The 25,411-nt window shown below is 49.2% G+C and overlaps 1 protein-coding gene across 6 annotated transcripts in view; it reads right to left on the bottom strand.

Annotated features, from left to right (window-relative positions):
• Positions 1–1,199: 1,199 nt before the first annotated feature.
• ITSN1 (intersectin 1) overlaps positions 1,200–25,411 on the bottom strand; it is a 112,609-nt gene continuing 88,397 nt past the window's right edge. For 3 of the 6 annotated variants that reach the window (XM_056488802.1, XM_056488794.1, XM_056488822.1), the window contains 12 exons: positions 22,067–22,276; positions 13,796–13,917; positions 12,269–12,375; positions 11,270–11,453; positions 10,482–10,580; positions 9,719–9,886; positions 7,389–7,601; positions 6,872–6,993; positions 5,756–5,838; positions 5,572–5,655; positions 4,172–4,345; positions 1,200–3,202 (listed from right to left, as the gene is read on the bottom strand). In XM_056488802.1, the coding sequence (XP_056344777.1) occupies positions 3,054–3,202; positions 4,172–4,345; positions 5,572–5,655; positions 5,756–5,838; positions 6,872–6,993; positions 7,389–7,601; positions 9,719–9,886; positions 10,482–10,580; positions 11,270–11,453; positions 12,269–12,375; positions 13,796–13,917; positions 22,067–22,276 (1,715 nt within the window). In that variant the 3' untranslated portion in view covers positions 1,200–3,053. Of the gene's footprint in view, positions 3,203–4,171; positions 4,346–5,571; positions 5,656–5,755; positions 5,839–6,871; positions 6,994–7,388; positions 7,602–9,718; positions 9,887–10,481; positions 10,581–11,269; positions 11,454–12,268; positions 12,376–13,795; positions 13,918–20,355; positions 21,843–22,066; positions 22,277–25,411 lie in introns of those variants that run through there. The other 3 variants (XM_056488812.1, XM_056488829.1, XM_056488837.1) reach the window with 3 other exon arrangements.

Genomic DNA, 25,411 nt, shown 5'->3' with positions numbered 1-25,411 from the left:
ACAGATCCCACCGTGTCTGGAACCAGGCACTGCTGCTGGAGCCAGGCTGCACCTGTCACATCCCAGTGCTGAGAATGTTTGTAAGAAAAAACTCCAAAACTCCATTACCCACAAGGTTTCCCACCCCAATCCTCCTCACACGTAACAAAAAATGACTGAACTCTTTCTAAAGGGTAAAAAACTGTAAAACGAGCATTGAAATAGTCACATTGAGAAAGTACTGAGTGGTTAAGTGCATCTAGAACAAAAGCTGCTGTAATTTCTCAGCTGTTTGGCTCAGGGCCAGCTCAGGTTCTGTGTCCCAGGTGCCCAAATCCCTTCCCCAGCTCTGAGCGTTGCTGAGCCGAGCCCAGCCTGGGCGTGGTTTTATTCTACAGCACTTCCAGGTGTGTGGCACTGCAGGGAGGTTTGGGGTCCCCATCCTGCAGGTGGCACCTGGAGGTGGCACTCAGGTGACAAGGTGGGCACGGGCACAGCTGGCACTGCCTGGGCTGGGAGGGCTTTTCCAGCTCAGATTTGGGATTTGGGGCTCTGTGGCTGCAGGAGCTCAGGCAGTGCCGATGTGCCGAGCTCCGAGGGCAGAGGTGCTGCCAGCAGGGCACGGACACAGCCCGGCCTCAGGCACAGACAGGAGCAGCTTCCCCTTCAGGGCTGGATTCACTGGAGATTCACCAATGGATTCACCAAGCCCAGCCTTTCCTCATCCGTGTCCGGGTAACCCTGCTGGGAGGTGCTGGGCATGGAGGGGACTGGGGCATCCCCAGGGACGGGCCGGGCAGGTGCTGCTCTGTCACGAGTCCCCAAAACGGGCAATTGTACAGGGACAGCACTTCCCGGGGCTGGGCGGGACAGCGGGAGGTGTCCCTGCCGTGGCAGGGGTGGCTCTGCGTGGGGTTTAGGGTCCCTCCAACCCAAACCGTGCTGGGATTCTCTGATGTCCGTGGGTTGCCCTGAGTGGAGGGTTCCCCACTCGCAGCACCAGATGAGCCTCAGGTAGGTGCAGCTCCGTGGGGCTCCCTCCAAAACCCTGCCCGAGGTTCCTGCATTCCAGCCACGAGGATTTTTGTCCTGTTGGCCAGCTCGGCTGTCACTGTAACTAATGCTGGTGAAATGACACTATTAACAAAGTGACGTTACTTGTGAAACACTGAAATGAATGTTCACCCTGTTGGCAGCACTGAGTAAAATTAGCACAGCAATAAAAGGTTAGACAATGACATTTAATGGTACTCCAGTAATAGATTTTATCACTTTTTTATCCTACCACAACAATGTGTATTTTCATATACATTATATTTAATAAAATGTATTGATATGGAATTAGGAAAGCATGGGTTTAGTACTATTTACATATTTTAATTGAAACCATTTTCTTAACAACATTGAAAAATAGAAACTTAAAGTTCTCTTAATTGTGTTTTCAGCCAGTTAGTGGTAAACAAATGCATGCCTAGGAAGTCACACTCCCTCTAAAATGTGGTCAGTTGAAAGTTTCTAACTAAAGTGTGTATCTCTGTTTTGTTTCAAAAAATACATAAGTATGTCTGTCATTTCTGATACAAAATTCTACACTATCTTCAATAAATAAATAATAAAGCGATTCTGAAAAGTATGAAATGTAAACTTTGTTGTCCCTCCAACATACATTTTTTTTTCCTTCCCATTGCTTGTAACATTACAGTGGTCTTTTAGGAAATTATAATACACAGACACTTCCCAGCACAGTTTACACTTATTACCATACTGACCTACCTACCTGTTATGGATATATCCTAATTTCCTAATGGAAACCAATAAGACTTGGAGTGCTAGAGAACACTGCCGACACAGGAGAGGTGGGAACCGGCACTGAGAGGACATGCAAGGAACACCAAAACCTAACAACAGCTCCACAGAACGTTCACATGCGAATGACACGGGCTGGCACCTCCCCTCCGGAACCAAGTCCTTACAAAAATACCAGTGGATGCGCGGCAGGGCGTGGACAAAAGGAATCCAAGCAGAACAAAGAGGAATTTGACCCTCAGGGATCTCCCGTCCCCAGTCCGGCTCAGCAGAGCAGCCCCAGGAGTGCCCGGGGGGGAGCAGAGGTCGGTGCCCGCCTGGAGCCGGAGCTCTGCCCAGCAGGGACAGAGAAGGGATGGAGAGCCCGGCAGTGCCCTGGCTGGCTGTGGGATCCCGCTGTGCCCACAGCAGCTCCCCGTGGGGCTGCACACAGGTGAGCTCAGCTCCGCACCCGGGCACCCCAGGCTGCTCTGCACAGGCTCTGCAGCTGCAGCCTCGCTGCCTGAGCTGCAGCCACCATTGTTTCTGCTTCCCCAGCAGTAAAGGAGCTCCTGGGGGTGCACACAGCACCCAGCAGGGCTCCGTGCTCGCCCTTGGCTTCCTGCCCAGTCCTGGGGACAGCAGCGGCTCCAAGGACCCAGGGCTGGACTCTTCTGGAGTGCAATTCATCTCTGTGCAGAAGGCCTGGACACCTTTTATTTTCAGGGGTAACACGAGTCATGAAGTGGTATGTTAATAGAATCTTCTCTGTTTATAGATATAGACTATTTATTTTCTAAGTCTTTTCAGTACCATCATGAAGATCTTCCAAGATCTTCTTGCTGCAAAACTGTTCCTTCCATTCACTCACATTTACACACCACTCTGCTGAGCAATAGGCACAGAACTCCTGAAGGGGGAAAACCTTCAGAAAGCCTCCAAAACACACCCACACTGCCTCCTCCACGGGATTAAAGAGAATCTGGAGCAAGCACAGCCACCCATGTGCTTTGCCAGCCGTCCCAACTGCAGCACAAGGAACAGCAGGGTTGTTTCACCAGCCCAGGAAACCAAGTTCCACACAGAGAGATTGAGGGAGATCTCCTCACTAAATTGGGATTCACGTGTTCAGTGAGAATTATCAAGGCACAAAGATGCTCCTGTTTGCTTTGATAACCCTCTGACGTGTGAAGGGCGAGCAGCAGTTTGGTGCCACAGCAGGGAGTCGGTGACAGCTCTGCAGAGCCTCCTGCAGGGACCTGGCTGGATTCCACAGCAGCCCCTCCCTCCTAAGGCTCATCGAACAGCTGCAGGTCCAGGCGCACCACGATCTCTCCCGTGGGCACTTCGTGCAGGAGGAGACACTTTGTCACTGGTCCCTTGGAACCCTGGTCCTTCTTGATGTCTGCCACACGGATCTCTGTCCTGCCCAAAAAGTCTGGAAAGCAGAAAACACAGCGTGCTCAGCAGAGGGAACCCAGAGTCTGCAGAAGGACCTGAACTTCCACCCACACACAATAAAAAAGAAAACAAGCCTTCAGTCCAACTCCAGCTGTGCACTTGAGGAGGGCCAAAGGCTGCCAAGCTGCTTGGAAGGGGATTTAGCCAGACCACGTTAAACAGCAGCAGCATTAAAACTAAACAGGCCCAAGAGTGGAAAAAACCACTGTGAATTCACAGCTGCCTCACTTCAGGGACTTTTGATTTTATGATATGTTAGCAGAAGGCCAAAGTTCTCAGTTTAACCTGACTGTGAACCTGCTGGAGATGACAGAGCCAAGTAGGGCATCAGCTCAGCAATGAGGTCAATGAGCCAGTATCAGTCCAATCCAAACACTGCCTGAGAGATTGTGGCCCCAAAATACACCCTGTGATGCCCCACGTGTTTATCTCAGCTTGTGAAATAAGAATAAGAGGAATCCCCATCCCTGGAAGTGTCCAAGGCCTCTCTGGATGGGGCTTGGAGCAATGTGGATAGTGCAATGTGGGCTGGAACTGGATGGTCTTTAAGGTCCTTTCCAAGCCAAACTGTTCCATGATTCCATCGGGTTTGGAATCCTGGGCTCATTTTTGCTACTGTTACTGCATATAACAGGAACTCAAAGTCATTTCTCTTCCTCCTGCCTGAACTCCATGTGCAGGCAGCACCCAGAGCTTTCTGGAGTTTTAGCAGAATTACAAACCACACTTTAGTTGTTGTCAAATGCACAAAAAAAGGAACTCCCAAAACCCAGAGGGAGCTGCATCTTTTTTTGTGCTGGGGTGGAGCGAGGGTAAATTGACTCCTCAATATGCAAAGAGGGTCAAATCTGAGCTATCTTTAGAGATCATCTCCCAGCCCAGCCCATTTTCTCTGATTTGCCTCAGCAGGAAGGAGGTTGCCATGCCCTTGGCAGGGCCCACGCACCATCCGGGGAGAACTGGTCCCGCTCGAACACCGTGATGCACAGCACGTCCTGCTCCAGGTCCTTGATGAAGAACTGGCAGTTGGAGTTCCACTTGGGATTCAGGGTGTCCTGGATGGTCTTGGTGATGTGGCACTGAGAGCCCATGGTCACCTCACAGTAGGGGTTGCTCTTTCCTGGGAAGGGGGGAACAAACAGAAACGAGAGGGGCTTTTTAGTGATGCTGCTCCTGAGCTTCCTTCTGCTCCAGCAGCCAAGTGAGCTGGGAAGGACCTTGGCCACACCAGCCTCTGGCCCTGTCCCAGCCTCTGGCCCTGTCCCAGCCTCTGGCCCCATCCCAGCCTCTGACCCCATCTCAGCCTCTGACCCCATCCCAGGCTCTGGCCCCATCCCAGGCTCTGCTGCACTGCCTCTGTAACAGGCCACATTAACAGCACAGTGAATGCTCTGCTCCACTCTTCCCTCCAGGATTTTATGGCTTTGTGGTGGAAGCTAAGCCAGTCTGAAACAAAAGCCTCATGCAGGACAACTGCAGGACCATGGCTCAGCTGCACAAATTCACCTCTGCCTATTTAACTTCTCTGTTGGGTTGATGTGACCAGAAATGTGAATTCTGTCCCCATCTGCTGCAGCCAGCTGGGGCAGTGCCCCTGATCTCCTGGCACACATTATCTGCTCATGGGCCATCTTTAAACCAGCTGGGCAATCATCTTTATCTTCCCACAGCCCATCCTCCCTCCAGGAGATATCTCCTGTTCATGGCCACTGAGTCCCAGGGCATGACTGATAAAATTCCATCATCCCATGGGAGATGCTCCAGCCAGGGGAGGAGCCAAGCCTTTCCTACCCAGATAAAAACTGACATTTTGGACACCAAGGAACCTTCTTCCCACTGGATTCCAGAGGAAAACCAGACCTTTGCACATCATCCCTGGAGCTTCAGAGGAAACTGCACCTTCTCCAGGAGCACTGCTCCAGCTGAACCACATCTGCCCCTGCAGGAGGATGCAGCCACCATTGAATGGGACTGTGCCAACACCCTGACTGACTGACGGGTGTCAGCTTGGATTCTGACTCTGGCAGGGGTTGGGATTGTTCTGTGTAATACTGCATTGCTATTTTAATTTTCCTAGGAAAGAACTGTTATTCCTAATTCCCATCTCTTTGCCTGAGAGCCCCTTAATTTCACAATTATAATTATAATTTGGAGGGAGGGGGTTTACATTCTCCATTTCAAAGAGAAGCTCCTGCCTGTATTGGCAGACACCTGTCCCTCACACCAGGACACCTTCATTAAACACACATCATTTAACAAAATCATGTCTGGGACAGAACCCCTGCAGAGTTAGGCTGGCAATTGGGAATTTTTTCTGGATGGAGCAAAGAAAGCCAAGGCACTCACCATGGGACCTGCAGGGTTTTAGCTCAATGCCTTCAACAACATTCACCATCAGCCTCCCAATGCCTGTTGCTCTCTGAGAGCGAACTGTGGTGGAACAGAAGAGCAGAGGCAAATGTCACCAACTGGATTTTCCTGCCCAGGGACTTTTCCACAAAAGATGAGACCCCCACATCCTATGCTGTACCTAAGTAGGCCTTTTCCCTCTTCTTCTTTTCAGTCTCTATGTAAAGTTCTGAAGCAGCTTTGATCTTCTGAACCCAGGCAGTCCTTCAGAAGGAAAGGAGAAAAAGAAGTTGCAAAATGCCATTTTCCTTTTTCCCTGCTGGAGCACAGCAGACAAAACTAAAGCCTTCCCTCCCTCCCAGGCAAGGCTCTGGCCCCATCCCAGGCTCTGCCTGGCAGGATCCCAGTGGAATTCCCAGCACCTGTGTGTCTGTATAATGTAACCATCCCAGGGCAGCAAACCCCACCACACAAAGAGAGCTCAAGAGAACCATGAGCAGGAGATGCTTGGTCTAAAGAGCAGGTTTGCTTTCATCCAGCCCTTTGTTTTCCTGAAATAAACTGAATTCTTTGAGCCAGCAGATCCAAGACACCAGTGCTGCTGAGGTGGCCACTGCCCTTGGTCCCTGAGATTTCCTACCCAATTCTTCTGACTCTTGGGATTTCAAAAGTGTAACTTGGGCCCTTCTGGGAAATCATTTCATGCTTAAGAATCACAGAACATCCTGAGCTGGGAGGGACCCACAGGGATCACTGATTCAACAATGCCAGCCTGTGCCTGAAGGAGCTGAGGGGGAAGCTGACAGAGAAAAAGGGTGGCAGAAGGGCTACAGAGTGACCTCAAGGGCTGAGAAGAGCTGCTGTGACATACAAGGGAGCCTGAGTCAAGGAGACAAGGGAGGATCTGGAAGCTGTGGATCAATTTGGAACACAGGACATTCATGGTTTGGGTTGACACATCCTAAATCTCATCCAGCCCCACTCCCTTCCATGGGCAGGGACACCTTCCACTATCCCAGGTAACAGCAGAACACAGAATTGCATCTTTTGGCTTCTTCACATTACCAGAAAATGTGAAATTCAGCCCAAACATCCACCCTCAGCCATTTCATCACTGGTCTAGCTGGAATCCAGGAAACATCATTATTTCTCCCTTATTTCCAGATCACCACATTCCCAAGAAGGAATTTTCCAGTCTTGTAAAATAACCAGCTTGGGGAGAGCTCTGCAATTTTCCATCACAACCATTCCCAGCCTGCATTTTCCAGACCTTTCAAAGGCCCACAGAGGCACCTACCTTTCATTGATGCTTTCAGCACGGAGTGTGTAGACTCTGTCAATGTGGGAGATGTGGAAGATGGGCTCATCTCCAGAAGGGTCTGTGGGCAATTTTACCAGTACCTCGTTTAGGAAAATGGGCTGTAAAACATCAGCAGAGCTGGAGTTGTACTGCAGAGTCAGCTCACAGCAGCTTTATTCCATGCCCCAAGTACCTCCCCACTTCTGCCTCCCTTGTTTCTGCAGCAAATTTGAAAAGCTGCCAAAGACAGAGGTGCCTGCATAGCCTGGAAACACTCCTGGAGAGACCAAGCACAGCAGAGTTTCCTCCCCCAGAGAGCAGCTCTCCCTCCCTCATGGAAGAGTTTTATTGCAGCTAAACCTCAAAAGCATCTCTTCTTATCTCCCTAGAAGCCACAGCCACCCTGCCTGCCATCAGCCCCTGAACCCCAAAGCTTTCAAACCTCTGTCCTGCCCACACCACACCCCAGAATGGAGCTCTGAGCCCTGTGCCCATCCCTGAGTGGAGCACTTACAGTTTTGTACATTTTGTATTGCAGGTTGGACTTGGGGCTGAAGACCTTGTCTGTGCCAGAAGAGCCAAGAGGTTTTATGATCTGAGTGAGGAGGAGGAAGTCATTGAAGAGAAAACCATAGAGCTCCTTGTTGCTCTTGGCTTTATAGAGCTTCCCACTGTGCAGGAACTTGCGTGGTCCCAGGCAGTTTGTGACTGAATTAAAAACGAGTTGCTGCGAAAAGTAGAAGAAGAAGAACAACGCACTGTATAAAGTGAAACAATCGGGGCTGCCCTGCAAGAGACAAACACAGCTTTGAGTCCTGGCTCCAGAGGGTGGCACAGGGGCAGCAGCCATGCCTGGGGCTCGGGAAGCAGCACAAGGCACAGGAGGCCCGTCGGGGTCCCTGAAGCAGCTCTGGCTCACGGGGCAGGGCTGGGCAGGCAGGGCAGCCAAAGGCATCCCTGGGCACACACATGCAGCTCCAGGAGGGCACTGAGCCAGGGCACTGGCCTGGTGAGCAGCAGCTCTGTCAGCAGCCTCTCCACAGGCTGAGCTTAAGGGCTGGATTGTGAATTGTGTTTGAATTGCACCCCTTAAACTCCCCAAAGGGTTCCAGATCCTGGCCGTGACACCCCGAGTCAGAGCTGCTGAGCACTGGGACAGGCACAATCCCAGGCTCAGCAGGGCTTGGTAGGGATCAGCAGAGTCCTGCCCTGGCCTGAAGTGCCATTTTCAGGTTTGCTTTCAGCAGGGGATGGCACAGCTCTCAGCAGCCTGGCAGCTGTGGCACCACAGCCTCTCTCAGGGTGTGCATCTGCTCCTCTGGGGCCAGGCACCAGCCACAGAAGTAAAAGCAGCTCCTTTCCTTCAGACAGAGGTTGGCAGACAGCTGGAGGTGCTGACATTGTCACACATCCCTTCTACCAGAACAGTCAGATTTCCTCAGGTGAAATGCAATTTTTCTGCTTTAGGAACAAACCACTGCTCATTACTGTTTTACCTTCTGGAATGGTGCATAGTTTGAAAATCAAGTTGTGATCTGTCTGCCTCTCTTACCTCCACCAGCAACAGGAAGGCCATCAGATTATCTTCCCTCCTTTTGCAGGACTTAAAATATTTCTAGAAACTTACCACATAACCATAAAAAATAACATGGCATGGGATGCAGAGATTATCCCTGTAAAATCCCAGAGATCTGAGCAGTATTCTTGAGTTTTCAAATGTATACAAAGCTTTATCACAAAAAATATTTCTAAATCTTTGGTTTTTAAGGGACATCAAAGTGGTCAGGTGCAGCTTTGGGGTGGGACACAGCAGTCCATAACCCTGTACCCCAGAGAACTGGGAACTGGCAGGCTCTGGTGGCAGGTGGCAGCAGGACTGGTGCAGAGCCAGGAAACCAAGCAGGATTTACCCCAAGGGCAGGAAGTGCAGCCAGGGTGGAGCCAGGGGAGTGTGCAGGAGGGCAGGGACACAAGGACAGGGGACAGGGCTGGGGGGATGGGTGATGGTGACAGGGTGGTGAGCTGATGGGGTGATGATGGGATGGGGTGATGGGGTGGCAGGGTTATGGGCTGATGGAATGATGGTGTGATGGACTGATGGTGTGATGATGGGATAGGGTGATGATGGGATGATGGTGTGATGAGGTGCTGGGTTGGTGGGTCAATGGGTCAGTGGGTTGGTGGGCTGGTGGGTTGATGGTTTGCTGAGTTGCTGGGTGGCTGTGTTGGTGGGTGGCTGGGTTGATGAGTTGCTGGGTTGCTGGGTTGGTGGGTTGCTGGGTTGATGAGTTGCTGGGTTGATGAGTTGCTGGGTGGCTGGGTTGGTGGGTTGGTGGGTTGCTGGGGTGATAGGGTGATGGGTCAATGGGGTGATGGGGTGACAGACTGATGGGGTGATGATGGGGTGATGATGGGGTGATGATGTGGTTTGCTGGGGTGATAGGGTGATGGGTCAATGGGATGATGGGGTGATGGACTGATGGGGTGATGACAGGTTGATGCTGTGATGGGGTGATGGGTCAATGGGATGATGGGGTGGCAGACTGATGGGGTGATGATAGTGTGACTGATGGGGTGATGATGGGATGATGCTGTGATGGACTGATGGGGTGATGATGGGGTGATGATGGGGTGATGGATTGATGGGATGATGGGGTGACAGACTGATGGGGAGATGATGGGGTGATGATGGGATGGTGATGGGGTGATGATGGGGTGATGATGGGGTGATGATGGGGGGATGATGGGGTGATGATGGGGGGATGATGGGGGTATGATGGGGTGGTGATGGGGGGATGATGGGGTGGTGATGGGCTGGCTGCCCGTGCCCAGCCCTGCAGTTACCTCGGAGAGCCCCTCACACTGCACGTGGGCCTGGATCCACTCCAGCCTGTCCGAGTTCTCCTTCTCCCGCACGCCCTCGTTCACCTGTGAGCACAGCTCCTCTGCCTTCTCCAGGGCCTGCCTCAGGTGGCTGTGGTCAGGGTGGTTCTCTGGGGTGTTCTCCAGGATCTGCACACACACAAACCAGCATCAGGCTCAGCTGCACTCAGCCCTGGCAGCCCCACACCCCCCCTGCAGCCTTTAGGGCCGGCCTTGTTCTCCTCCTTGGCAGACATGGAAATGCTGAAGGAATCCCTCAAACACCAACATCCAATCCAGAATTAATCCCCTGTGAAAGCCTTGGGCCGTGCTCCATGGTGTTATTTGGGATGGGAAGTGTTAAACAATAAATGGAAGTTAGGAGAGGGCTGTAGATCCTGCAGGGGGACCTGCAGCAACCCAGGCTCAGCATCACCTCCCAGTCTGTGGCACTGAGGGCAAAAGCAAATACCAGCACAAGGTTGTCCTGTTATCTGAATTTTAAATTTTCACTCAGCACTTGCTGCCTTCTGGTTCACCTCTGTTGGAAATATTGAACAATTTCACCAAAACCCAAGGAATGATCCCATTTTCTACACTGGAGTCAAGGATTAAAGGACACCCCACATTCCCCAGCACATCAGAAACCTCCCAGTGACCAAGCCTGACCCAAATAAGGAAAAACCCTGTAATGGAGGTGTAAGCAAAGCAGCACCAAGCCCCTGCTGTGTGCAGAGGAACGTACATTTTTAATTATTAGTGGGTATCTGGTTACCCGTTGCATAGGCTTTAGTAGAAAACTTGAGAGTGGCATTCCTTTACAGCGAGGATCCATGGCTAACCTCTGAAACATTAGAGAGGTAAAATCTGGTTAGTCAGGTGGTTTAAACCCTGAAAAATGAGCTCCTCCAAGGAGGGAAAAGGGGAGGCAATAAATGAGCACCAATCCTCAGCTAAATCTGCTCTGAGATCACAACATCAGTAGAAGAATTCTTTGTGGTTTTTACAACATTTCTTCACCTGCCTTGTCTGGACAAGAATCCCAGGATCAGCAGGGCTGGAGGAGCCCCCCAGGATCCCCCAGTGCCACCCCAGTGCCACCAGCATCACCCAACCCTGTCCCCAAGGGCCACATCCAGCCTGTCCTGAGCACTGCCCCAGACAGTGACTGCAAACCTCCCTGGGCAGCTCATCCTAATCCTGACCACTCTGCCAGGGACATTTTCTTTCCCAATCTGCACCCTGAGCCTGCCCTGGTGCCATTTGAGGCCATTTCCTCTCCTCCTTTCCCTGCCCCTCCTGTCACTGAGGTTCCCCTGAGCCTCCTTTTCTCCAGCCTGAGCCCCTTCCCAGCTCCCTCAGGAATTCTCCAGCCCCTTCCCAGCTCCATCAGGAATTCTCCAGCCCCTTCCCAGCTCTGTCCCTTCCCTGGACACCTCCAGCCCCTCCAGCTCCATTTCCAGGTGAGGCCCCATTTCTCCAGCAGGTGAGAGGGTGCAGGGACTCCCCAGGGGCTGCTGCTGCTTCTCTTACCTTGACAAACTCCTTGAACTCGGGCACTTCATCTGTTTTCTGCTGGATGAGGGCGGCCCCGTTGAGCTGGCAGCTGCAGAACCTGATGTAGGGCTGCATGTGGGGCAGCTGGGCTGTCAGGATGTCCCCAATCATCTTCACTGGCATCTTCTCCCCTGACATCTTCTTCCTCACACGCAGGGCCCTGAGCAGGAGCAGGGCAGGGGTTGGACAAAGAGCCACTCCTCAGTTATGGAATAAAGGGGTGGGTTCTTGTTCATTATGGAAACCCAGAGAAGGATAAAGACATCAGCCACAAGATTTACTGCAAGGATACAAAAACCCAGCCAGCAGCTGCTTGGCTTAATGCCAGGTCAGAGGTGAGAGAAAGAGAAGGGTAATTTCCTTTTCTGTTGCTTTAGAAAAAGAGTTACTGATGTGTGAGTGAGGGAGGGGAAAACCTCATCACTTGGAGTTTTTAGCCTGTTTTCCTAAGGAAAGGTTCACTGTCATTTGTCCTGTCACCACCATAATTTTTCAACTTGTGGGCCATTTTCAAATCCATTTTACAAAAGCAAGGAGATATTACAAAGCTGTAAAATCCCTGTAGGTTCAGTGAAAATTAGCAGCTCAGTAGGGAAACAAAATAATTTTATTAATGCTTTTGCTTCTGAAGGTGAAGGTTGAGCTGTGCCCACTCAGTTTCCCTGGCAATGGGCTCAGGGCAGTGATTTGGGGTGCTCTGGCACAAATCCTTTGGAACCAGGCAGGGAAAGTCCTGCCCTGCTCTTGTGGGGAGAGGAGGATTTGCCTTCTGGAGCAGGAGCAAAGTGAGTGCAAATGGCAGAGAACTGCTGGGTCCTTCCCATCAGCTCACAGCAAACCCTGCCCCAGTTTGCTTTTTCCCTTCTGGTTAGGATTTGTGAAAGTGGCAAATATTTTCATGTAGATAAAAGGAGAAGCAGAGAGAGAGGCTCAGGGTTCTGTTTTTTTGAAGCATGGGGGAAAAAACCAACTTACTTCAGTAGTTTTATATTGCACATAATCAGCTCCTTCCAATTAACAAAAATCATGGCAACTTCTTTTTCTGTGACCAGCTCAGACTCCATCAGGGGTTTCTGGAAGATCTGGGGAGGCAGAAGTGAGGCCATTTAGAGTGCACAGGGTGAGTACAGACAGACCCATCCTATTCCCTGGGATGGCAGGGACTCAGGAGGGGCTTTAACAGGAATACTCTGAATTTGTGGGGGGGTGGTGTTAATTCTCATCTGGATAATTGGTTTGAAAACTGGGAATTTTAGCAGAGGTCTCCTGCAAAAGATCCCAGGATTCCTCTGATAATGCAACTGAAAATAGGTTTTACTTTGGACTCTTTTATGGAAGACTGAATCCTCTGAGAGTCCCAGGTTTGCATATCTTGAACTCCTCTTCAAAAAAGGGCTTTGCTTCTCTATCAAAAGAATTGTCCACATGATTCCTTTTATTTCTACCTCAAAAGCCACTCATGGGCAGTGACAACTGAGCCCCACTGTGAGCCCAGGGAACAGGCTTCACTTCAGAACATTTGTTTAAATTCCAGAACTTGTATGTGAGAAATAAACACTGACAGGAGCAAAAGGGGGTTGCTAAAATGATCTGCTGAAATGATCCTGTGAACATCAGCATTTTGGTGATGCAAAAGGGATTGCCATGGCTTGCACCCCCCCAGCTGTACCTGTATCTGTATCTGTGTACCTGTACCTCTAACTGTATCTGTATATGTGTATCTGTACCTGTACCTATACCTGTATCTGCATCTGTATCTGTGTACCTGTACCTGTATCTGTACCTGAATCTGTGTACCTGTATCTGTATCTGTACCTGTACCTATATCTGTATCTGTACCTGTATCTGTACCTGAATCTGTGTATCTGTACCTGTATCTGTGTATCTGTATACCTGTATCTGTACCTGTATCTGTGTACCTGTATCTGTACCTGTACCTCTATCTGTATCTGTGTACCTGTATCTGTGTACTTGTGACTGTACCTGTACCTGTATCTGTATCTGTGTACCTGTACCTGTATCTGTACCTATATCTGTACCTGTATCTGTACCTATACCTGTACCTGTATCTGTACCTGTACCTCTATCTGTTCCTGTACTTGTACCTCTATCTGTTAGTGTACCTGTACCTGTATCTGTACCTGTAACCTGTACCTGTATCTGTACCTGTACCTATATCTGTATCTGTACCTGTATCTGTACCTGTACCTGTACCTCTATCTGTATCTGTACCTGTATCTGTGTACTTGTGTCTGTACCTGTACATGTACCTGTATATGTATCTATAATTGTATCTGTACCTGTACCTGTTCCTGTATCTATAATTGTACCTGTACCTCTATCTGTTCCTGTACCTGTACCTGTATCTGTACCTGTACCTGTAACCTGTACCTGTACCAATACAGGTGAATGAGGATTGCACAGGCCCCCCAGGCTGCAGCCCAGCAGTGAATTTCAGGATCTCTGCCCATTTCCAGGACGGTTTTGGGAGGGCTGCCCCACCTCTGTCACCAGCTGCAGGTCGTTGACGTAGTTCTCCTCGGTGAGGATCAGCTCGTGGATGTAGCCCTGCCTCTTCCTCTCGGTGGGGGTCAGCATGTCCAGCAGGTGCAGGTCAGCACACCCTGCAAAACAACAGAAAACCACCCTGGGCTTTACTCTGGCTCTGTGCAGAGGGACTCAGAGCTGGCAGCACTGCCTGCTCTGCTGGCTGCACTGTGGCACAGCCCCAGCAATGCCTCCTCTCTGTGACTCTCAGTGCTCCATCCAACACCTTTTTTATTCATTAGCACAAAGTCCATGTCCATGTGTGAGCTCTTCCCTGGTCCAGCCTCCCTCACCTCTGCCCATTCCCATCTCACCCTGGAGCCCCCTGAGCCCTTGGGCTGTGTCATTCCAAGCCCACGTGGATGCTGGTAATGAAAAAAGGGGAGGGAAATACAGAGACGTCCCAGAGGGAACTGGGGAATGCTCCAAAGGGCACTTTGGAATGATTCCCTCAGCTGATGGATGCTCCACAGCCAAGGGTCACCTTCACCCCTCTGGTAAAGAAATCCTGCTCAGGAAGGGCCTGCAGGGGCCCCTCACTTTTCACACTTCAATTAAAAACTGCTCCTAAATATTTGAAGGGTTGAGCCAGGACATGCCAAGGTCACTGGAGGTCCCCAGAGTCACTGATTTCAGCCACAGGGGTGGATTTTGTTCTCTTTTCTGTCTAAAAGCACAGGAAAAGGTTGGCACTGAGAGCTCCTCTTCCATCATTTTGTCCTTTCATTGCTGCAAACCTCCCTTGCACTGATCCCCTGTAGCTGGGAGGATTTTTACATCAATTCCACAGTCTCAAATTTTGTTTCCTACTCTGAATTAGACAGAACATTTCATTCCATTCTTTCTTCTGTAGGCTGTTATTTTTCAGCTGAGCTTAACTAAGTTCTTCTGAGACTGGAACACAGAATGTTTTCTTCCAGTTTTTGCTACTTTTCTGTATAAAATACAATGCATTTCAAAAAGCAAAGTTGATTTCAAACAGGTGGAAAATTTTGGCTCTAAAAATGATCTATTTCAACTATTTTCACCCAACCAAAATTCCCCAGTTGAATTCTTTCCCTCACCCCTCAGCAAATTCAGTGTACTCCCCATGGAAACAAACTTTCCTTATGGAAACATCAGGCCCCAGGTAACTCTTTAAGTTCTTTGCTTGTAAATTTAATATTTAGGGAGTGTATCCTGCATTTTTAGCTTCCTGAATGGAGCTCAGACAATGCCACTGGGAAGGTCCAGGTGTATCACCATTATTTCCATGGAATACCAGCAGCATCTGCTTTAACTGATCTGTGCTCCTGAAAGGGGAACGATGGATTTGACTTAAAAATAACAAAACAAACAAAGAAAATAAACATCCAAACATAAAAAAAAATCAAAATCAAAACCCAAACGAAACAAACCCAGGAAAGGAGATACAGACTCAAGGTTGTTTCCTGTCTGACTGTGAAGCTGGCAGGGATCAGGGTGGGAGCTGGGATCAGCTTGGAGGCAGAGGAACACTGATAAGGATCCCTGGAGACACAGGATGCCACAGCCCTTTACAAAGTGCAACTGAAACTCAGCTTGGAATAAAAAGCAGATTTGGAGAATTATCAACTTTATGCCAAAACAATGAATTTTGGCCCCTTTCAAAAGGCAGAAGTTTGATCTCTGTTGAAGAAATTCCTGATTTCAGAGCAGTTTCTTTGGTACCAGGTAAACCAGAGGTCTAAGAAACAGCCCCAGTGCTCCCAGTGCTTCATTAGAATAGAACCAAGTGTTTAATTTCTTTTCCTTGGGGATATTCTTGTTCAAAGATGAGATGGAAGGTGATTTCCAGGCACCACCCCCACTGATATTTGGAATAATGAACCATTTTAGTGGCTCCAGCTGGGCTGTGAATGGGAGAATGTGAATATATGAATTTTGGATATGAAATATTTGGGGGAAAAAAGCCCAAATCTGAGCATAAGATCCCAAAGAAAATTTCCTGGTAGAGGATTTTCTTTGTGAGGTGCACAAAGAGATTTTTCTTGTCTTTGTATTACGAACACTGAAGAACTGGATTCCTTTCCAAGTGGAAATTTCTGGCACGTTTTTCATGGATGCCAAAGAACTTTGCTGAACTGAATTCCACTGATCACAGAATCATGGAATGGTTTGGGTTGGAGGAACCCCAAATCTCACCCAGTGCCACCCCTGCCATGGGGACACCTCCCACTGTCCCAGGCTGCTCCAGCCCCAGTGTCCAGCCTGGAACTGAACATTCCAGGGATCCAGGGGCAGCCACAGCTGCTCTGGGCAATTCTTTGCTTCAATCCAGTAAAGCCAGGGAAGGAAGGGGAAATGACAATAATTGACTTGGTTTGTTCTCAGCAGAGAGAATCCATGAATTCTGCAATTCTGGCTGGACTTGGAGAACCAACAGACAAATGTAACTACAAATCTGTACCTTGACCTGCCAGCACCACAGTCCCACAGATTAATGGGCTCCAGAAATGCAAAAAATAATTTCAAATCTCTTTGGACAGAGTAAAAAATGTTGTTCCTCTTCCTTACAAAGTCAGCCTGAAGATCTGGGTCTCCCAAGATAAACATTGATGCTGCTTTTTGGGGAGGGAGGTTCTGCTGTGGAATCACTGACTCACATCCATGGCCACAGCTGCTGATTCCTTTTCATTTGGGGAGGTTTTCTAAGCAGGGCCACTGCCAGATTTCCCTCTAAGCCTTGTGCTGGCCCAGTCTGAAGTGACAAGGTCACAGCAGACAAGAATCCGTGTTAGTGGGAGCCAGGAGCAGGTGAAAATGATGTCACAATTTTCCTTCAAATCCTTGAGGAGAGAGGAACAGCAAAGCAGGAGAGCATCCCTTCACTCAGGTAAATAATTCACAGAATCCCAGATCCCTGGGGCTGGAAAAGCCCTCCCAGCCCAGGCAGTCCCAGCTGTGCCCCCTGCCCACCTTGTCCCCAGCCCAGAGCTCTGAGTGCCACCTCCAGGTGCCACCTGCAGGGATGGGGACCCCAAACCTCCCTGGGCAGTTCCAACCCCTGAGCTCCCTTTCCATGGGGAAATTCCTGCTGCTGTCACCCTGAGCCTCTTTTTCTCCAGCCTCAGCCCCTTCCCAGCTCCCTCAGCCCCTTTCCCAGCTCTGTCCCTGCCCTGGACACCTCCAGCCCCTCCAGGGCTCTCCTGAACTGGACACAGCCCTGGAGGGGCCTCTCAGTGCTGAGTTATTTAAATCACAGCATTTCAACATTCAACTTTCCCAGCACCTGTTTCAGATGCAGCCAATTCCCCAATTCCCCTGGGATGGACCCTCACAAAACCCCAGGCTTTTGGTGAGGACATTGCCTGGGATCAAACTGAACTCTCCTCTCAAGCATCTGCAATGTCCAATCCCATTTCTCAGCTTTTTTTCTCTGATTTCAGCACATTTGGCATTTCTCAAGCAGAGCAGACACTTCCCTCTGAGGTGCATGGAAGGACCTGGAACAGCCAGGGCAGCCCCAATGGCAAAACCTGAAGCATTTTAGTGGTGAATTGTCCTCTCTGGAAATGTTCAAAGAAGGTTTGGATGTGGCACTTGAGGATGTGGTTACAACCTCAGCCATTCCATGAGTCACTGATTCTACCAATCCCTTTCCAGATTTGCTTGGGGACAGCAAAATCCTACATGTGAGGGCAAGAATGGATCAAAAAATGTAAATGACAGAGTCACCCCAGCCCTGGAATTGCTCAGAACACATCAGGAGACTAAATCTCATCCCTGCATTGAGCCCCAGGCCTGTCTGAGCCCCTGGGCACTCAGGGCACAGAAGCAGCAGGAGCTGCTCAGCCCCATCCCACAGGGAATGCCACAAACAAAGGAGCTGGGCAGGCACTCCACTTGGAACCAGGAATGTGGGAACCTAATGCAGTATTTTAAATGTCCAACCTTTTATCAAGTAATGTTTTATTATGTTTTCACTTTCATTTGGCAGAGGGACAGCTCTGATCTCTGCTCCTGGCACAGGGTCAGCACCCAGGGAGAGGCTGGAGCTGGGCCAGGAGGGATTTGGGATGGATTTTGGGAAAGGTTCTTCCCCCAGAGGGTGCTGGCACTGCCCAGGCTCCCCAGAGCTCCAGGAGCTGCCAGGGATGCCCAGGCTGGGATTTTGGGGGCTCTGGGTGATCCCTGGGGGTCTCTGCAGCTCAGTTCAAGTGCTCTGCTCATTAAAGTCATTAAAGGTGGGCAGCAAAGTCTTGGTGAAAACCATTTTCATGTTTAACTGCTGCAGGACAATGAAGCCCAAAGGTCACCTGGGCACCAGGTGAGCTCAGCAGCACTTTGTTCCCTGTCTGTGCCAATTACTGATGCAGTAATATTGGAGGCATATTGTTCCTGAATCTACTGAAGTTGTCTGAACTAAAGTTATAAACAAGTATTTGTCACCTGAATTTACTGCACAGAAGATGCTATTTAACAAGTTAAATAGCTGGAGTCAATAAGCACAAAGAACTAAAAAGAGTTTTAAAACCAGAGAACAAAACCAGAATTTCAGTCATTTTATGGGAATAAAATGTGCTCAGTGAGCTCATGGGGACAGAGTGAAGCCACTAAAGCTCCAAAAGAATAGAGGTTTTAATAAAACTGATCCTGAATATAAAGCAAAATCTTCTTGATAAAGCCACATTTCAGACTTAAGAGTTGTCTTGGACAGATTTCAAGTGTTGAAAAGAACAAATTCTCTGAAAGAACATCCATGGGAATTCTTTGTCAGCAGTTGAATACAGAGGGAATTCCCACAAACATTAAAACCAGTGAAGGACAAAATCCAGCAGCACTGGCAGTGTCTGCAATTCCAGTTTCCTCTCCATCCCTCAAGTGGCAACTCCTGTGCAACAGGAGAGGGCACCTGGCACAGGGGAGTGAATATAAAGAACCAATTCACAGAATCCCAGGATGATTTGGGTGGGAGGGATTTTAAGGATCACTCAGTGCCACCCCAGCCATGGCAGGGACACCTCCCACTGTCCCAGGCTGCTCCAGCCCCAGTGTCCAGCCTGGACCTGAACATTCCAGGGATCCAGGGGCAGCCACAGCTGCTCTGGGCAGTCAGTGTCAGACTCCCTTTCTCATGTATTTATATTTATATTTATATTTATATGTATTTCTATCCATAAAGTCAAATGCAGACAGGTAAAGCAGTCACTGCAATGCCTTGTTCTCTGCAGCTCAGGGAGAACCCCTGATGATGATGAGGAGGATGAAACTGTCCCTGCAGAGCTACCAGGGCACCCTTAGGGACTCCTGGAGGAAACGAACATTTCAGGGATTTCAACATCTGTCACTTCAGCCACAAGGGAGAGTCTCTGTCTGGGGCTCTACATGAGATTTATTTTGCTCTTCTGCCTGAGGAGTCCTGGCACAAGCAGTGCTGGTGTGTGCTCAGGGTGGCAGCAGCAGGAATTTCCCCATGGAAAGGGAGCTCAGGGGTTGGAACTGCCCAGGGAGGTTTGGGGTCCCCATCCCTGCAGGTGGCACCTGGAGGTGGCACTCAGGGTGACAAGGTGGGGACAGGGCACAGCTGGCACTGCAGGGGCTGGGAGGGATTTCCCAGAGATTTGGGAATTCTGTGAGTCACAGAGAACAGCTCCAGACTGCTCCTCCCAGGTCACTGCCCCAGGAGCTTTTAGGACTCAGTGATTGTGAAAAGCTCCAGTCTCAGCCCCTGGAAGCCTGGGAGAGAATCTGCACCTGCAGGGCTGTAAGAGCTTCATTTTCCCTCTCACTTGATGTAAAGAGAAAGAAAAGAACAGCACCTGAATCCCCTGCAGCTGAACAACTGCAAATTCAATTTGTAGTTCTGGCCTGAGGTCACAGAACCCACAATGTCCCCAAGGGCCAGGGCTTTTAGTTGAGTCAGTTTTTCAACTCAGCAGCTCAGGATGGGAAAAGAGAGATCCTCTTGTTCAAATATGACAGAGTGGAGTCAAACCTGGCTGCATCCCCATAAAAACCACTGAACAGCACAAGTGGGATGTACTGTTCCATTTCTGAGCTGTCAGCAAGTGACCATGATGAAGAAGAATTATTTTTTTATGGTAGAAATGAAAGATGCATGACTATTTAAATACTGTACTAAAAAAAGAAAGAAAATCTGTGCAGTTGTGCATATTTTCAGGCTTGAGCTTCTGGCATAAAATACATCTCAAATCCAGGTAAACTCATGACAAACCAAGTAAGAAGATTTAATTTATCTAATAAAAACCATCCAAATCCCCTGATTGGTACCAAGCAGAAACCCTGGGTAGGGAATCAGAGAATCACAGAACATCCTGAGCTGGAGGGACCCACCAGGAGTCCGAGGACACCCCCCAAGCCAGAGGGGCAAAAGGCTGCAGATAATGATGATGAATCTGAGCAATTACAGTGAAACAACGTTCCAAGGACCCAGCAAATGTCCCTGGGGGGCAAAGGGCTCCAGGCTGGCAAATCCCTGGGGGCTCTCAGGAGCTCGGCGTGACCCAGCAACGAGACAACAAACACGTGTCAGCCTCTTTTGTACCAAGGATTTAATTCTCTATACATGGAACTAATTGGAAAGGCTGTATTACAGTTGTTAAAGCTGCAGAGTTCTTTTATATATTTATATAATTTACATTCATAGTGATGAAATACTGAAGTGCAACTGAATAAGGAGCTTCACTTGTCCTTTGCACCGCAGGACGGGTCGGGAGCTGGGAGCTGGGAGCTGGGAGCTGGGCTGGGAGTGCTACAGGCTGCCAGCAGGAGCTGGGGGGCAGAGGGACACAGAAAGCAGGAGCACTCAGTGGTAAATCATTAGTAGCAGGGCTCTGTTGGTGCTGGAGGAGGGCACTGCCAGCACCAGGCACTCAGCACTAACAGACGGACACAGCGCAGCTACGACTCCACCCAAAGCTCCAGTTCAGATTAATTGGTATCAATTCCACAGTCTAGCTTCAGAAAATGTAAACATTGGAAATTAATTGCAAAGGGAGAGAGTTCTATACATTCGTTCTTGTCAGGAGAATGACTGGTTCAGAAGGTGGTGCTGCACCAAGCACAGCTGGAGGGCTCTGTCACCCCCAGGGGACATTCCACAGTTCCTGCCCCAGCACTGGGACAAGGGCAGGGACACACCAACACCAGGCTGACTGCTCACTGTCTGCAGCTACAAGTCATGTGCAAAATCAAATCAAATCAACAGAGCTGGGTAAAACATCACTCTGGGATTGCCTCGGGGCATTCCCCCTCTCCACAATGGGTTACACACTCAACAACAACACCTGGTACAAACAGTACAGGAACTACAACAAAACACCTGGAACTGGGCACATTTAAACCTCCTTAAACTGATTTGAACTCCTTCTGTTCTTTTGTAATTAAAAAAAAAGCCAAAAACAAAAAATAAAGTAAATTAAAATAATAATAAAAAAAGGACATATTGACAACACTGGACAAGTGAACAATAAAAAAGAAAGATACATAAAGTCTCCAATTCATGGACATCTGGAACAATTTTAATAGCACATGCAGCATTCCTTGATAGTGGGTCTTTTTGCACAAATAAAATTGCAATGAAGAAATTTAATTTATACTTTTCCTTCAAAAGGCTAAAATATATCTTTAAAAAATAATTTTTAAAACTACCAAAAAGCACCTGTGCAAAGGTGGACAAAATTAGTTTGGTAACTCTGAAAGCCACAAAAGGACCCACTATCCTCTGATTTCTTTTTATTTTTTTTTGTTTGCGTGTGTGTGGTTTTGTTTTGTTGGGTTTTTTTTGTTTTGAATCAGTTTAATTTTGTCATTAATTAACTCAACCATTGCGATTCCATGCAACTAAGTGTGAAATGAGGTAAAACTGCTGTGCAGTGTGTTCTTGACTCAGAAGGCAGTAGATGATCATGCTGGAAGGCACATGATCAAGGCTCCCATCATCCCTCTGGGCACTGCTATGGGATAGTGGGTCTCTTTGAGGACTTTCAAGCCTGAGTGGGGGATGGACAACATATGATTCCTAGAAAAAGGAGGAAAACAACACATAAGCAAAACAAAACAATGAGCAAATTCAAGCTAGGGAAATGAGGCAGGCATGGAGCAAAAAAAAAAAAAAAAAAAAAAAAAAAATACGATGGGGGTGTGTGCAGGGGGGGGGAGGGAAAAAAACGTGCAGTGGGGATGGGAATGAAGCAAAAAGCAAACAGACCAGGGGGACAGAGGGGCGGTGCCCGGGACACTCACACTGCTGGCTCGGGTCCGTGTCCGTGGTCAGCTTCACGTAGTTGGAGGGGAAGAGCCCCACGTGGCCATTGACCTCCCCCTTCCACCAGTCGGGGTCCTCCCTGCTGAGCACGGTGATGATCTGCCCCTTGCTGAACGCCAGCTCGTCGTCGTTCTGGGCGCTGTAGTCGTACATGCCGATCACCTGGCACACTGCGGGAGGGGACGTCACTGGGCAGGGCCGGCCCGGCCCGGCCACACACAGCACAGTGTCACACACAGTGTCACACACACAGCCACACACACACACACACACAGTGTCACACACACAGTGTCACACACACAGTGTCACACACACAGCCACACACACAGTGTCACACAGCACAGTGTCACACACACAGTGTCACACACACAGCACAGCCACCCACACTGCGGGAGGGGCACGTCACTGGGGAGGGCCGGCCCGGCCCGGCGCAGCCACACACAGTGTCACACACAGTGTCACACACACAGAACAGTGTCACACACACAGCCACACACACAGCACAGTGTCACACACACAGAACAGTGCCACACACACACAGTGTCACACACACAGCACAGTGTCACACACACAGTGCCACACACACAGCAACAGTGTCACACACAGCACAGTGTCACACACACAGTGTCACACAGCACAGTGTCACACAGCACACACAGTGTCACACACACAGCCACACACACAGCCACACACACAGCACAGTGTCACACACACAGAACAGTGCCACACACACACACAGTGTCACACACACAGCACAGTGTCACACACACAGCACACACACACAGTGTCACACACACACACACAGTGTCACACACACACACAGTGTCACACACACAGTGTCATACACAGTGTCACACACAGTGTCACACACACAGTGTCACACACACAGCACAGTGCCACACACACAGTGTCACACACACACACAGTGTCACACACACAGCACACACACACAGTGTCACACACACACACACACACAGTGTCACACACACACACAGTGTCACACACACAGCACACACACACAGTGTCACACACACACACACACACAGTGTCACACACACACACAGTGTCACACACACACACAGTGCCACACACACAGTGTCACACACACAGTGTCACACACACACACACACACACACACAGTGTCACACACACAGAACAGTGTCACACACACACAGGTGTCACACACACACACAGTGTCACACACACAGCACACACACACAGTGTCACACACACAGTGTCACACACACACACAGTGTCACACACACAGCACACACACACAGTGTCACACACACACACAGTGTCACACACACACACACACACAGTGTCACACACACACACAGTGTCACACACACACAGAGTGTCACACACACAGCCACACACACAGCACAGTGTCACACACACACACAGTGTCACACACACACACACAGGTGTGTCACACACACACAGACACACACACACACAGTGTCACACACACACACAGTGTCACACACACAGAACAGTGTCACACACACAGTGCCACACACACACACAGTGTCACACACACAGTGCCACACACACACACAGCCACACACACACACAGCCACACACACACACAGTGTCACACACACACACAGTGCCACCCACACACACAGCGCCACCCACACAGCACAGTGTCACACACACAGCACAGTGTCACCCACACAGCCACACACACAGTGTCACCCACACAGCACAGTGTCACACACACAGCCACACACACACACAGTGTCACACACACAGCACAGTGTCACACACACACAGTGTCACACACACACACAGTGTCACACACACAGCACAGTGTCACCCACACACACAGTGTCACCCACACACACAGTGCCACCCACACAGCCACACACACAGCACAGTGTCACCCCCACACACAGTGTCACCCACACAGCCACACACACAGTGTCACACACACACACAGTGTCACCCACACAGCACAGTGTCACCCACACAGCCACACACACAGTGTCACTCACACAGCACAGTGTCACCCACACACACAGTGTCACCCACACACACAGTGTCACCCACACAGCCACCCCCGTGTCACACACACAGCCACAGCCACCCCAGTGTCACCTCTCACTCCACACCCATCCCCAAATGTCACCTCCCAGGGAGCCACCTTGGGAAGGATTGTGATAATTGAGAAATGATTTGTGTTAATTATAGAAGTTCTGGAGTTTGTATAAACCAGAATACTTAAAAAGAAAAGAACATGGACCTAGATAAAGGGAAATAGATGATTAAACCCACTCTGTTTAAATCTCTCTGTTATGAATTTTGTATACTGAATATTGTATATCTATTTGTGAAAGAAAAAAAAAAGGTTTTCCATAGTCTGAAAGGTTTTCTGCAGAATCAGGATTTCCTGCCTTTGTGTGATCAACCACAAACTATCTTCCCACTTCTCCTGGTTTTTATCTCCCAAGAGCAGATGGTTCCATGGCCAACTGTCCCAAGAGCTGTCCCAGGGAAGTTTGGAAGTTTCTTTGACCAGCACTGCTTACCTTGCAGAATTACTACAACAAAACAATAACAATTATTGATTACTGCAAGGAAAACCAGACTATAAAAAGGGAGCTGCAAACCAAGTTGGGTGGAAGTGTGGAGGGGGTGGTGACTTGCTCTGTCTATATAAAATAAACCAATCTAAATTTTGCTGAATATCAAGACTTTGTTTCTCATTTATAACAAGATGAATCAGGAAAACCTTATAAATATGATAACCTAGCAGAAGATTTTGAGACTATGGGAACCAGAAGTGAGATTGAAATGAAAGCAGTGTTTGACTGAGTGGCTGGAGAGCAGCAATGTGGATGCTTGAAGAGCTTCTCCCTTTGTTAAGACAACACCAGTTGCTGCAAACATCCCAAAGAGCAGCAGAGACCCTCTCCAGGCAGGACAGGAAGGGTCTGAGATAAGGTTTAGAGATAAGAAAGTAGTAAAATATGGTAATGTAGTGATTCCTATGGGTTGTATGTAAATGGTAGAGAATTTGTATCTTGTATTAGATTGGTTAGTGGAAATTAGAATATTCAGCATAGAAGATTTATTGTGTTGTAAAAGGGAAAATCTCTCTTACTTTGCTCTCTTATTTCCCTCTCTTCCACACACCCCACATCCATCCCTAAACATCCACTCCCACATGCTGCAGCTGATTTTTGCTGGTTTTTATCTCTGAGAGCTCCAAATCTCATCAAGGAGTTGAGAAGGGGATTCTGCTGGGCAGAACTCTGGGGATCTCTGATCCACACCCCAAAATCCCAGCCTGGGCATCCCCAGGAGCTCCTGGAGCT

This window comes from Oenanthe melanoleuca, chromosome 1 (assembly GCF_029582105.1).
Source record: "Oenanthe melanoleuca isolate GR-GAL-2019-014 chromosome 1, OMel1.0, whole genome shotgun sequence".
Lineage (NCBI taxonomy): Eukaryota > Metazoa > Chordata > Aves > Passeriformes > Muscicapidae > Oenanthe > Oenanthe melanoleuca.
Note: the sequence above shows the minus strand (reverse complement) of the source record. Positions and strands in the feature narration are given on the sequence as shown.